The 14,008-nt window shown below is 44.9% G+C and overlaps 1 protein-coding gene across 1 annotated transcript in view; it reads right to left on the bottom strand.

Moving 5' to 3' along the window:
* GAP43 (growth associated protein 43) overlaps nt 1–14,008 on the bottom strand; it is a 53,272-nt gene that overhangs the window by 12,836 nt on the left and 26,428 nt on the right. The window contains exon 2 of the mRNA XM_082755160.1: nt 8,847–9,474. Coding sequence (XP_082611286.1) covers nt 8,847–9,474 — 628 coding nt within the window. The remainder of the gene's footprint in view (nt 1–8,846; nt 9,475–14,008) is intronic.

Here is a 14,008-nt window from a genome sequence, read left to right as displayed (position 1 = left end):
ATCTGAAATGAAGACCACAGACTCCTTCAACTTGCTTATCTTCCTGAAGCGCAGCTTGGCAGAGTCCAGCCCAGGACTGGGTCTTAGCCCTTGTTTCGTATTGATGACTGAAGATTACTCTGAATCCCTTACATGCTGAAATCACATGTGAAATCCTTGCCTTACATAAACTGGTGAGGCTCAGATTTCAGCCATGTAGATATAGCTACAGCTGGGGAGTGTTGCCTCCAGACAGGCTGTAAAAGATGGAAGTAAGGATGGAGGAAGAGGGGAAGCTCAGAGAGAAACTTGGGGATAGGCAAAACAAGCTGTCAAGACTTTTATTTCTAGGTCCAGACCCAGTGTGGGGAAGGAGTCTTACACTTATCAGAAAACTAGGCGGTTGTGGACTTAGTCCACACAAGCTTGCATTCAACTTTCCTCCTTCTTCTTAGAGACGTTTGGAAATCCTCCTTCTTCTTAGAGACATTTGGAAATGTGTCATTTCCAAATCAACAGGTGCCCAAATTGCTTAAGAACAGCAAAGATATTTTTAAAAATAACTTTGCACGGCTCTAACTTTAATTATTTTTATTTTATCCCATTTTTCATCTCTTCAAGTAGTTATCCAGAAAGGTCTTTGAAACGTTTTTCACAGCTGCCAAGACAGTTCTGCCAAAGTCAGCAGCACTGGGGAATGCTACTGCAGACTGCTCATAGCTCTCCTGCTCTCCCACCCCTTTCCCTGTCCATGCAATGCATTGACAGTTATGGTTCTGCAGCACTTTAGCATAGGGATTTGGATGCTCTTCTAAATGTTAGAGAAATTTTCATCTTCGTTAAGCCCTGTAGGTTACAGGTAATGTCCAGTCATCATTATTAGCATTCCCAATTACTGTGTCTTGCTGAAGGAAGATGGAGAGGTTGAATAGCGGCTTACACCTTCTGTTTTCTTTCATAATGAAAAGAGGACTCATTTGCAGTTGCCTTAAGGTACAGCTGGAAAGTGAGTGGTCTTTTGAACGCTGGATAATTGGGACCTTATGACCTCTATCTAAGACTTATTTACATGAAGCCTTGAGTCTCACTTTTTCTGTCATTAGGAGATTTTCCTGTCATTTTCCTTTGCATCTCTGGGCCCTGTCCAGGTTTCTGTAGCTCTTTTCCTGACTACTCTGAAGCCCTGCAAAGGGCAAGTGTCCAACTCAGGGCTGCCAAGACCTCAGATGAGATTTTCAGCTCTGTTTCAGTGTCCCATGCTGACAGCGATGTCACTAAAGACACAGAAAGGAAGAAGACACATTTCCACAGACCATATATTCACAATTGGAGATGATAAAATCAAGACCTCTTATATGGTATAGAACATTAGAGCTAAAATGTGTGCAAAGGGGAATCTTCAGCAGGGAATACAAAAACAGGAAGAAAGCCATAGCTCTACTAACTTGAAAAAATAGACCAAACTTATATTCTGTCGCATAATTTCCCCCCATACATTAACTTCATGCATCTCATCTATTTCCTGCCTGAAAGACATTCAATACCAAGAGAGAAAAGCTAGGGAATGAGGAAACCCTCCTTTATGTCAGGCTTGCAGTGTGAATGCAGTCTTGAGAAATACACTGTGCTTAGAGACCTGTTCAAGTTGAGCTAGCTTGAGTTAGACTTTCGGACAGTCTACTGGTGGTCCAGAACTGGACGTGGAGCCTAGCCCAGACACCTGATGCCAGCACCTGTCTTCATGCCAACCATTGACTTGTAGACCTCCTGCCACTGCCTATGCTTCCTTGGTTCTCTTGGCCACTGCCCAATCACACAGACAACTATGCAGAGAAATATAATGTTTTTGTGGTACTTTTACAAAAAGGAGAATTTTCATGTCCACAAAGGACCTGGATATCATTGCGGTCATCCATGACCATTGGGTAGCTGTGTTCAAAAAGCCAAAATGTTAGTGTGCCTAAGAACTGGGACGAGGAGAAAAAGAGAAAAAATAATGCCTTTCTGGAAATACATGTATACAAGTACAGCCTCTTCTGGATTGTATACAACATATACAGTGTTTGTCACCCCATCTCATAAAAGACATTGATGAACTTAAATCTCTTAAATCTACCAAAAAGCAACAAAGATGCTAAGAAGCCTGGGAGTGCTTTCACACAAAAAGCAATTGAAAACATTGCTTGTGTTTTTGTCAGGAAAGATAGGAATAGCAAGGGCTATGGTACTATGCCATCTGTGCATATGCACATATAATATGATGCTATATTCGATGAGCAAGTGTAAAGTAGGGCTACCAGGAGCTTTTGTTCTCTCTCTGATGAACATGAGTAAAGAAAGATATTTAGGGCAATGGTGGCCAATTCATTGGTGATCTTTCTAGCCATTGTACAGTTGGTTGGAGTTGGGAAAGCTGTTAATGCTTAGCCAGATATTGTGCATGTTCATGCATATGCCATGTAAAACCCCAGTTATAATTACTATCAAGAGATAATACATCATGCTTTGACTGTTAAACCAAACCCTAGGTGGCAGAGAACACAGATGGATCCTAGCTGTAGAAGGGCAGTTGATCCCAAATCTGCCTACAGCAGCATTTGGTGCTACCCCAGCTAGAGAAGTACGGTGAATGGAAGTTAGGTCTGACTCGCCTTGGCAGTTCTTACGTTCCTCTGCATGGACCCACAGTCCCTTGGGAGCACAACTTCACCTTGCCAGACTCCATGGAGCTGCTGCAGACTTTGGAAGTGATCACTGAACTGCCCCTGATAATCCAGCATTAATGCAGCCATCATACAGCACTCAAGGCATGTCTAACTAATCTGATCGTGCTGACCTGGTGAACTTTCTCAGTCCCATCCCTCAGTGCATGGCAGTCATCTGTACCACAGGGCCAGTACTGCTGTCTGTAAAGTGCTGTTCCTTGGAGCTGTAAATTCCAGCTGGTACTCTGCAAGCTTATATCTCTCTGAAAAGCTCAGCCTACTCAGATCCTAGCATAAAGAGATGACACTGGTGGTGGTGCAGAGCACTGCTGGCAGCTACAGCAAACAGCTGCCACTTAAGTTTCATTGTCTGTCTGTCTGCTCTGTCCACTGGTCTGCTATTTGAGCCTTTCTCACCTGAAAATGCGGCTAGCATTTCTGGCAGGAAGGCTTCCTCCCATGTGGGGATTTTGGAGCGTTTTCTGGAGACTGTCTGAGTGCAGTTGTAGTGGGTCACTGCAGAAGACATTGTAACACAGAGACTGATTTCGTGCAGAACCTAGGCTGAGTTTAATCATGGGCCTTGGCTGTAGAGACTGGTGTGTTAGTGTGAGTGACCACTATATAACAAAAGCACATACCATGCCATCAGTATGCACTGCCTTTAACAATGCCATCTGTAGAGCTCCTTCCTATGGAGATGTGTAAGAGTGTAACACCCTCAGCAAACCTCACCGTATGCACCACCTAGAAAGTTCAGTACCGTACAGGTACGAGACCAATAACTTTGCTCACATACAAAAATGCTACAAAGATGTGAAGAACAGGGAGGCTGGCCAACCTCACAGTGGGCAGGAACTCTGCACAGCGTGCTGTGATCATTCAGGAGGGGCTCTTCTGATACTGCTACAGCTGTGGTTATGTAGGATTGCTGTCATCTTTTCTGTAATTTCCATCCTCACAAAATAAACTACTTAACCAGCCTTGACTGTCCACACCTTTCTTATTGAGGTCCCAAAAGAACCGGTACACCCTTAGTACAAAGCAATGATTAATTTGCTCTCCTTTGAAGGCATTTTCCAAAGTCAGCCCACACCTTGTCATCAGTCAATATGTTTAGTGCCACCTAGGATTTCATTAAAAGAGGTCAGATCCTGCTTTACCAATGGCACTGCTCGCACCTTTACTGGGTAAGGAACATCTCATCTGGAAAAAGCAGATCTGAGGCACTCATGGAACCAGAGACCCTATTTCACTCTGCAAGAGAAAAGGAAATCCTGCACCTACTGCAGGTGGCGTGTAGGTTTCCTGTTCTCTGGAAAACCATGACATTCTGCTTTTCTCACTCTGCCCCTCACAAGTTTATCTGAGCTGATTTGCAGGCTCTGAAATACATAACACATGTACCCACCTAGGCACAATGCAAAGGTTAAAACTTTCAAAGCAGCTGAGGACTAGGCACATATTTTGTCATCTTTCAGCACGTAGCGGGCAACCTAAATTGCATTTATATTCTTGCTTTTTTGCTTGAGTAGTACTACAGACAGGAAAATGCTGGCATGCATGCTTAGAGTTGTTCCCTCTGGGGCAGTCACAGGAAGACTGGTGCATTTGCATTGCTTTCTTCAGCTGCCAGGTGTAGCAGCAGAGATAAGCTCTAGTGAAACAGGCATGGCAGTGAGGGTGTTCTGTCTCCTGCCAGCTACCCATGGGCCAAGACTAAAACTCCGGTTATACAACTGCAATCCTCTTGCGTGGCGTAGGCTGTACCCTCTGGCTTGTACATGACAATAGACAGTCTCCCTTTCCAAATCTTTATATAGCCAGTGCTCTCCAGGTGCAGCAAGTATTGCCCTTCAATCAATATGCTGATTGAACTGAAAACAAAGAATCGATTCAACTCTAAACCATGAAAAAGGATCTGTAGGGACTTGCTCTCTCTAAGGAAGTGAAGAAAAGATAGTGCCTCCCAGTGTTCCCAGCATGCAGGAGACAGGGCCCAGGGGGAACTGTGGGCTCACATGCATGCAAAGCAATTGTCATGTGGCTGATTTTTCATTTCAGCTGTGAAACTGCTCCATTGTAAAGCTATTTCATCAAGCAGGAGAAAGCATTCTTCATTTCCCAACAAAAGAAGACCAATTTGTTTCCTTAGGCACAATTTACTTTCACATTTCTGGGCTTTGTTATATCCTTACCTGACAATCTGAGAGTGCTTTTGATGTGAGAGCTAGCCAGGTTTGGAGCTGAGCCTTGGAAAGTATAAAGAGAATCAAACATTGTGTGGTATTCACCTTCTCTCCTCCCCATAAGGCACACAGTATCCCATCTTCTATAGTCTGCTGTGCTGGGGGCTGATCTCCTTTCAAATATGTATTAATGTGGACTCTTTGCAGTGACTTTGATGAAGACTTTTCAGATTTAAGCCAATGCAACATGGATTAGAATATATCTTACATCATGATCCATAAGTAATGCATAAATTCCCTCCTACCAGTTTTGACCTCTTGAGCAGGTTGGCATCTCAGGCAGCCTCTCTAAGCATAATTCCAACTCCAAAGAGGCAAAAGCTGGATCATAAGAAGAAAACTTCTTGACAAGGAAGCTCAAATAAGAGAACAACATCCTAGCATGCGAGTTGCCCACCAGAAGTCATGAAGAGAACTAAAAGATGTCCTTCTTCCTTCAGTCCTCCATAAGCTGCTGAACAAAGCCCACTAACTCATTTCATGGCTTACTCAGATTGGAATCCATCTGCTTTTCCCAGCGGTGATACAATGAGGATTGCTTAGAAACTGCCCTACTGTACAACTGGGAATGCCCAGGATATGAGAACAACTAATACTGGATACAAGACAGTTGGTCGAAGCCATTTCCTAAGCCATTACCAACAGACAAGTCGAGGATGTAGAACTGAATAACAAGGAGGGCTGAGGTCTGTCAGGGGAATTAGGGAATGGTATGAAGAATCACCAAGCCTCTCTCCTGCTCCAGAAACATTAAATATTAAGCATTAAAGATCATGCAGTTCTCTTGATCTGTTAGTTAGCCCTTTCCTCTCTTCCTCTCTTTTTTGTCCTGCCCTTAAATGAAGGGAAAAGTCTCTGCATATGAAGCGTCGTTGACTTTTTCTCGTGTTTGCACCAGGGAAGACATCCACAGATAATGTGATACAGCCATTGTAGTAAAATTTGAGGCAGATGATCATCACAGCACAGAAGTAGCATGGTCGGCACGCCTCGCGGTAGTAGCAGCCAAGCATGCTATGGCAACCAGCCAACCGATGACATTGGCGAGGAGCCAATTTGATTTATTTTTGGCAGCTTGACACGGCGTGCTACTGTGCCAGTCTTCGATCACAGAAACGATAAGAAATGACCTTTGAAAGCCAAGGGGACAACTTCTGGGAGAAGGGGGATTGATGAAGCTGAAAGAGGATCTGTCCCCAGGCTGGCGGAGTACTGAAGTGGCAGATGTTTGGTAGCCCTCCCTCTTTCATGAATGACCAAACTATTGCAGCCATGCCAGCAACCACCAGTGCTGTGTTTGCTGGGGAAAGACTGGAAGAAATGTTGTGGCATGTCTTTAAGCCTATGGAAGGAGTGAGTACCAAGAGAGAAACAGAGAGGCTTAAAGAGATAAGAAAAAAGAGAAATTAGGCTATTAAGAAATATTTCCTGTTTGTGGGATCTTTAATTTGGTGATGATGCTCCTCTATGGAAGGTATTCTGAAGAGAAAGCAGCTCCTTAGTATTCTGAACATTGCACTGTAGAGTGTATTTTAGAACACAGCCCAGCATCCTCAAAAAGATGGACAAGAAGACCTATTTAGTCTCTCTCCATTTCCTTCTTGCATGGCTCAGGGGGCACTTACCCAGCTGTTCGAGTTTGTGACTGGAAGGCTGATATCACCCTTGAATTGGAATTTAGAAAAAAAAAAATCTATATTCATTAACATTTTAAAGAGAATATCAGTTTAACTGTGGCCACACACCTTCCATGTTTGCCTTCTGCAAACATTTGTAAGCTTGAGTATTACTGCATGCATATTGGATGAGTCTGAACAGATGCACATACTAGACTTGAACGGTCAAATAATTACTAAAAGCTCATTTTTAAATATATATTTGATTGTAGATTTTATAACTTTTTCCGTTGGCTGGTTATTTGCATAAGTAGCAGTATCATGTGCAAATGTGTATTAAATTGTAATGTTCCCACTTCGAATGATGCTAAGGCCAACAAGACTATGGGGAAGATAGCTGCAAATAACTCAGAATACTGAATAGAAATAAACCATTCTTTGATTACCAATGATTGAAAACAGGTAAAATTAAGCAAATGAAATAGCCTGCTACTATAAATTTCCTATCTCCAACCATTAAGGCAGATTAATCTGAATAAAAATAGGATATTAATGCAAAACAGAATCACTATTCCTGTTTAGGAATAAGGCATTGCAGATCTTAACTAAGAGTTAATTTGCACTCATTATTCTGTGTACACAGAGCCCCAAAACACTGATTCACTCTGTCCTATTTTTACCATTGATGTTTATACCTTTGCCCATGTATAAAAACAAGTACAGCATGCAACATACCAAATTGGATTTCTCTAATCACATAACATTTATTTTGTCACTCAACTCATCGTATAAAGTGAAAACAAAGAACTGGAGACCTGGATCACAAAAAGCCAACATGGCAGATGCAAGTTCAAGGCTTATCTCTAGAAACGTTGAGCTAAAAGGAAGTAAAACAAGCATCTCTTTGTTATTACGTTCATTCAGCTTAGAGTCAAACTCTTCAGGACAGCTCCCCTCACCCACACATTAAATCACAATTGTTTTGCATGAGCTTCTTTCTCAGTGCTTATCAGTTATTCTGGATAAGTTCTTCCTTATCCTTCCACTTTGCAGAGTGGGTACAGAGTTACCTGAAGCCCTGAGTTATTTATGAAGATGGAAGTCTAATTAGAGTGCAGAAATTGTGATTTGTGACCAAAAAAAAAGTAGTGGAACAAAGGAAACATTGGTAAATGTTTGACTGGATGTAGGGGCTCTATAGCATTTACATAAGGCTGTTTATGAACTTTAAGCTAATAGACCATATTTGTTCCTTAATGAGCTAATGAATGCAGAATACCTTCTACAACTGAGTGCCTCGTGAACGTGGAGGCCAGTTATGCTTGGTACTTCCTCTTGACTGAGTTTCATATGGTGCCTACTTCTAATGTAAACTTTCCTTTATTTAAGTTTTCTTTCTTTGATAATGTAAGGAAGGTAAAGAACAAGAGCAAAAGCATCCTCAGGCCTTTGACATGTTTTCTACAAGTCTCAGTATTGTAATTCAATAACAGCTTTTCTTTATGGTTTGTAAACACCATGCCACTGCCAAAAAATTCTCATTTTGCCTCTCAAAACTTTTCACTTCTTCCCGGGGAACTAGTTAAACAGACTCATAGCTTGGTCAGGAGCAAAGAATTGTAAATACCTCCTAGAGCGATTGTTGTATTCAGCTCTCTCTTCTGTCCTCATTCACAGAGTTGTCAGGGCTTTTAAACTTCGCTTTCCCTACCTGATCCTGTTATCATGTGGGCCTAACCCACATGGATGTGGTTGTACCAATCACATGGATTTGTGTTGCACCAACAATCTCACCCATTCACAGGCAGATGGAAAAAAAGACCCTGTTGGCACCTTCTTTTCCATCCTACCAACAAGGATGAATGGCCTCCTGCAGTATGAGAGGGCTTTTCCCTTGTAGGATTTCCAGCTTAAGCCGGTTGCCCCACTGGAGCTGCCTGTGTTGGTGTGACTGGGGAAGCTCACCTCCCTCTTTAGAGTACGAAAAGCCTGGGATCTCTCCAGGCTCCTCCAAGCCCCACAACTGACTGACTCCACAAAAAAAAAAAAAAAAAGGGATGGATGGAAAATCCACCTAGAGGAGCAAGAGCCTCAAGAGGAGATGCAGTTTTTCTAAAAGCTGCTGGGAAGCAGAGGAGAGGGTGTTAAGCAAGAGCATGCACATCCCCTTCCCCTAGAATGGATTCCTTTGTTAACCCTCATTTGGATCCCTTTGCTGGCTAGACACATCCCCGGGAGACCAAGGGAGGCATATCCATTTCTGGAGAGGCCCCCTCCCTGCCGAGGCATTCACTCACCTGTCTTCTCTTCGGTTTGGCTGCTCTCCACTGTCTCCATTTGGGGTTGCGCTGTTGCCTTGGCAGTAGCATCCTCTGCAGCAGGGGTGGTGGTGGCAGTGGTGTCAGCAGCAGGCACGTCGGCTTGTTTAGGCTCCTCTTTGTCTTGGGCTTCGTCAGCCTTCAAGGACGGCGAGTTATCAGTGGAAGCTTTAGTGGCACTTTCCGTTTCAGCGGCGGCGGCAGCAGCGGACTTCTCCTCCGAGGAGGCAGCAGGAGTGGCAGCCTGTGGGGCTGGCTGCTCCGAGCCCGTGTCAGCGGCTCCATCTCCTTTTTTCTCCTCCGCTGGCGCGCTGCTGTCTTTGCTGCCCTCCTCCAGCTGGGCACTGTCAGCGGCAGCAGCCTCTGTGGCAGCAGGAGCCTCGCTCTCTTTGTTCTCAGCCGCTCCGCCAGCAGGGCCTTCGTCCTTCTTGTCGGCAGCCTCGCTCTCAGACGCCGGGGCATCCCCCTTCTTCTCTCCCTTGAGCTTTTTCCTTGTTATGTGTCCGCGGAAGCTGGCCTGGATTTTGGTGGCTGCCTTATGGGCTTTATCTTCTGGTTTGATGCCATCTTGCTCAATCTTTTGGTCCCCATCCTCATTTTTTTCAACCTTGGGAAGAGAACAAGGGAAGAAGGCAGGGGAGAAAACAGGTAGATAAGTTAAGACTTCCTCAGGTGTAGCCCAGGCTCTGGTTTAATTTAGGGTGTCCCACCTTCCCCTCCTCATAACAGGTGACAAGATTTGAAGCAACCTTCCCATTTGGCACGGCTTTGAAGCCAGGTGGCTCTAATTTCATCCTAGGGCTGAACAGACACAGGGGTTTTGTAAAGGGAATTTCAAGCACCTCATCATCTCTGTCAGTGACACTGAGAGCACCTTGGCTGCGTGGAAAGGCTTGCACCAGCTGGGTTGTCACTATTGCCATGATTTATTTTCCCATCCATTTTGAAACGTACCAGTCTTTTTCCCCTAGTCATCTTCAAAACACTCTCCAAGGGCAAATTTCACCCTCTTTCCAAATCCACCTGTGCCTTCGAGGCTTTGTTCCCTTTTAACGCTACCTTGTTGCACAGGTGTGTGACTCTAATGACACCAAGTGCTTTGTGCTTTATAGCTTTTCGGCTCAGGATTGCCCGCAGGGAGTAGTACTGCTGCCCACCCTACGGCAGATGCATGCTGCCAGACACACGCGGATCCACACCTCACAAATGCCCTGTCTGCAAGCACTTCAAGCACTTTTTCTCTGCTCCCCACTCATGGTTTCAATGAAGGAGTAATAGGCAGATAGATATCAGCCTTTCCCATTCCAGCAGATGATTATTATTTCTCTGTTGGGTGGAATTCAGCCTTACAACACAGAACAGACATTCCCCGTGTTTTTTAGACTTAAGACATGCATTAAAGTCTTAAATGGGACCAAAACAGAGCCTGTGCTTCATGCTGGTCTGCTGCAGACAGATAATGCTCTGCTTGCAAACTCCCACTGAATGTACAGGACATCGCATGCTTCAGCCCAGTAATTTAGCAGCTCTTGGGCAAGTAGCAGCTCAGCTGCATATTGATGAAAGGACACCATCCTATTAATATTCCCAATGGGAAGCATTCAAAAGAGCCACTCTGAAGCAGAGCCACTGGCCTCTTTGCTGTCTGCACCTGGCTTCCAGCGCTGGCTCAGGTCACAAAAGAAAGAAAACGAGCTGGCTGAGAAAGATAGCGAGCATTTTTGTCTTGTGTGGGAAGAGGAAACCACTCCTTAGGCTGCTGCAATTGGGAGATGCCATATGGGGAAAGGCCTGGGACCAGAAAAGCAGAGAGAGGACACAGTCCATCAGCACACTCAAGAGTGCAGCAGGAATAAGGGAGAAGGAGATGCTGGAAATGCCATGCATGTGAAGAGGGTGGCAGCTGACGGGACACACTGGCAGCAATCACTGGGGAACAGGCTGGAGGTGGTCGTTCCCCCAAGCACTGATGTGAGACAGGGTCAGGCACCCACGTGTGGGAAAAGTGGTGCCAGGGAGCCAAACGCGTGGCCACCAGTATGCCAGAGGTGGTACCCACCATATCCCTCTGGGGACACCAGTTGGGACAGTCCCCTGCCCTGGCACTGGTGCCCAAGCAGGATCATCCCCTAGGGATGAGCTTAAGTGGGTAGGATGACCAAAGTGTGAGCAGCCCCAAATCATCACGAGCTGCTCCACACACCTGAGGATGGGTCTGCACACATCAGGACATTAACCTGGCAGCAAGACCAGCACACTTATGTAGGGGATGAATGAAAAAGCCTATGAATAAATGCACAACGGATAGTAATACACATGATTTGGCATAAGAGGTTGTGTTCCTGCTGGCACCTAGGAGCAAAACGGTGGCTGCACCTACCAGAAGGGTAGAGCTGAGCAGTTACAGCTGCGCTTCCCCCAGTACACTAAGTGGTGTGGTCTGGAAATTGAGCCTTTGTGTTCATGGCAGCTCATCAGGCAGCAGGGGATGGTTATGTGTAAGGACGACGCAGATATTTGCATGTTGTAACCATCTACCTGTGTCTTTTTCTTGTACAGCTAATGTTGCACTGTGTTATTCAGCATCTGGGGGAAGCTCTTCAACCTCATTTCAGCACAAGGGGATGGAAGCAAATCCAAAGTAGCTTTAAACTAGCATGTCTGGGGAACAGCTGTGATCCAGACATGTTATGCAAAGTCCTGCACAGGTTCATCTACCCTGCTCCTTAGGCAAGTTTTGCAGTTTGCACTAAGTCCTGAATCACTGTGGCAACATTACGGACTAGTGTGTTTATGGAGAGCTTGAATATGTCTGCATTACACTGAAGCCACAGCAGTATGGGCATGGACTAGGTATTCCATTCTAGCACCAGATAACACTTGGATGCCCTAGCTTTGACTCTCTCTCATTAAGGTCTGTGGCCAATTTCAAACAGCAGCAGGACTGGGAGACTGGAAAGATACCTACAAGACACTAAAAGTCCTGTACTATATATCCTATTCCTGCAAAACAACTAGTGAACATGACAAAATTGTTAATCCTGGAACAAAAGATGAAAACTATTGACTGAAGGGAGACCCCTCTTGCCACTGGCCTTGCTGCTCTCACATCTCAGGTACCTTCTGAACCAACCAGGACGGCTTTGATGAAATGTGACCTGCTGCATGCCTTGGTGACTTCTTCCTCCAGGGTTCCCCTGTTACCTGGGCTATGTAGCCCTGCAAGGGCTTCTCTCCTTCCTGCTGCTAGCAGGAGCAGGGGCCAGGGGAGCCACGGGGTGGGCTCTCCTCCTCTCCTGACAGATGACATCCTGGAGAGCTGTGACTCTGCTGCCCTGCAGGGCTCACCTTTACCTGGCAGGGAAAAGCAGAGCGCTTTTTCTCTCCAAGGATGTCAGACTGAAAGCTCCCACCCACACCTACTGCATTACAGAGCTAAAAGGCTCTCTTGCTCTTCTGATGACATCATTGTCCTCTTATCCCACTTGGGATGACATCAGGTTTGAGCTCTTGCCAGATCGCAAGGTTCACGGTTGAAAAATATATTTCCAACGGGGCACTTTCAGCATCAATTCAGATATAAAGGATAAGGAATACGAGGCTGGGGCAGAGGTGGGGTTTAAGGTCATGAATGACAGAAATGTACTAATAGCGTGTCTGTGCCAGCTCGGATGGTTCTTAGTGGCCCTCAGGAATCCCATTTCTATTCAGGTTTTCCCCACTGAAGCATCCTGAGCATTTGAAATGACTTATTTTCAGGCTACTGGCCCGCAGCTACTTCTGGGGTAGGACACGACATCTATCTGGTATGTATGTCATGTTGTGTAACAATGGGCTGGGTGAGAAGCAGATTGTTCAGGGGGAATCTTCTGTTCGCACAGAAAGAGACAAGGGCTCTTCATCTGTGGATTATGCACACAGCAGATAAACCTTAATTAAGGAAGCTGCTCAAAAATAACCTGTATACAATGAAGCTCCTGGAAAGCAATTTATCTTCCTTGGAAAGCTAAAAGGGTGAGTCAGCTTTGCCGGGATGTATTCAAAAGCATCACAGTGGAAAACAAGAAATCTCTGTCTTATCTATCTGCCATGCGTGTATGACAACTTGGTCATAGCACTGTGGCTTCTGGTATAAAAGTGGCTATTATTATTCATGTTTGTACAGAATATAGAGCCCACAGCCAAAAAAAAATAATCAGATCTGGTAAGGATAAGTTTCATATATTGTTATTTAATCACAAACCCCTTTCATCTACACATTTATGTATAAAGGAAACTCGTACTTAATATTAAAATATTTGTGATTTTTTAAGTGTGCATTCAATGTATTCTCATTTCAGATGGAGAAAATGTCCTCTGTTTCATCTAGTGTGAAACAAATCATAGATCCTTCAATGGTAGGGCTTGAATACACTGCGGCTGGTTGATACATAGCTATATGAATGTAATAAGGGATATACATAGCCAAACACATCCTTTTTCGTTTGGACATCCCCACATACCCACTGAAGCCAATGTGGAAAGCTTCGCCCTCATGAAATGCACCGCTAAGCTTTTATGCTGCTATCTATACAGCCCACATCCTCCTTCCGATCTGAGAGGGATGATCCTCTCACCATCTCCATCTGCTTGTCTGCCACACCTCCAGGTTTCTAGGACATCCCTTCCCAGGCAGACTGTTCCTGCGAGTGAGACTTTCCTTGCTCTCACATAGCTCAGATTAGGAGATGAGAAATGAATGTTGAGGACACAGATAGGGAAGGGGTTGTTAGTTCTTAGGTAACAGGAATGTGGAAATTGCTTTGATCCATGGCCCCAAGATTTCTAATTTGGCCACCTTTCTACCTTCCATCTCCAAAAGCAAAGCTTACAGAAGCATCAAAACATGACAAAGAATGAAGAAGGCATTGCTTTAACCTCTAGGCCCATCTAAACACCCCATGTGCTGGTATGGCAAGAAAGGTGAAGTGGAGAAATCAGATGTTTTCCAGATGTTCAGTGTATTTGCAGCCACACAGGCAAAACAAGAAAGGAGGAAACTGTGTTTCCATCTTTGCTTGCTGTCTATCCATTTCTCTCCTGTGGTGCACCTCATTGCCTGGCATCAGAGGGGCTGATTTGCCTTTCAGAAGAGTGGATAG

Source organism: Aythya marila, assembly GCF_965140915.1.
Source record: "Aythya marila genome assembly, chromosome: 1".
Lineage (NCBI taxonomy): Eukaryota > Metazoa > Chordata > Aves > Anseriformes > Anatidae > Aythya > Aythya marila.
Note: the sequence above shows the minus strand (reverse complement) of the source record. Positions and strands in the feature narration are given on the sequence as shown.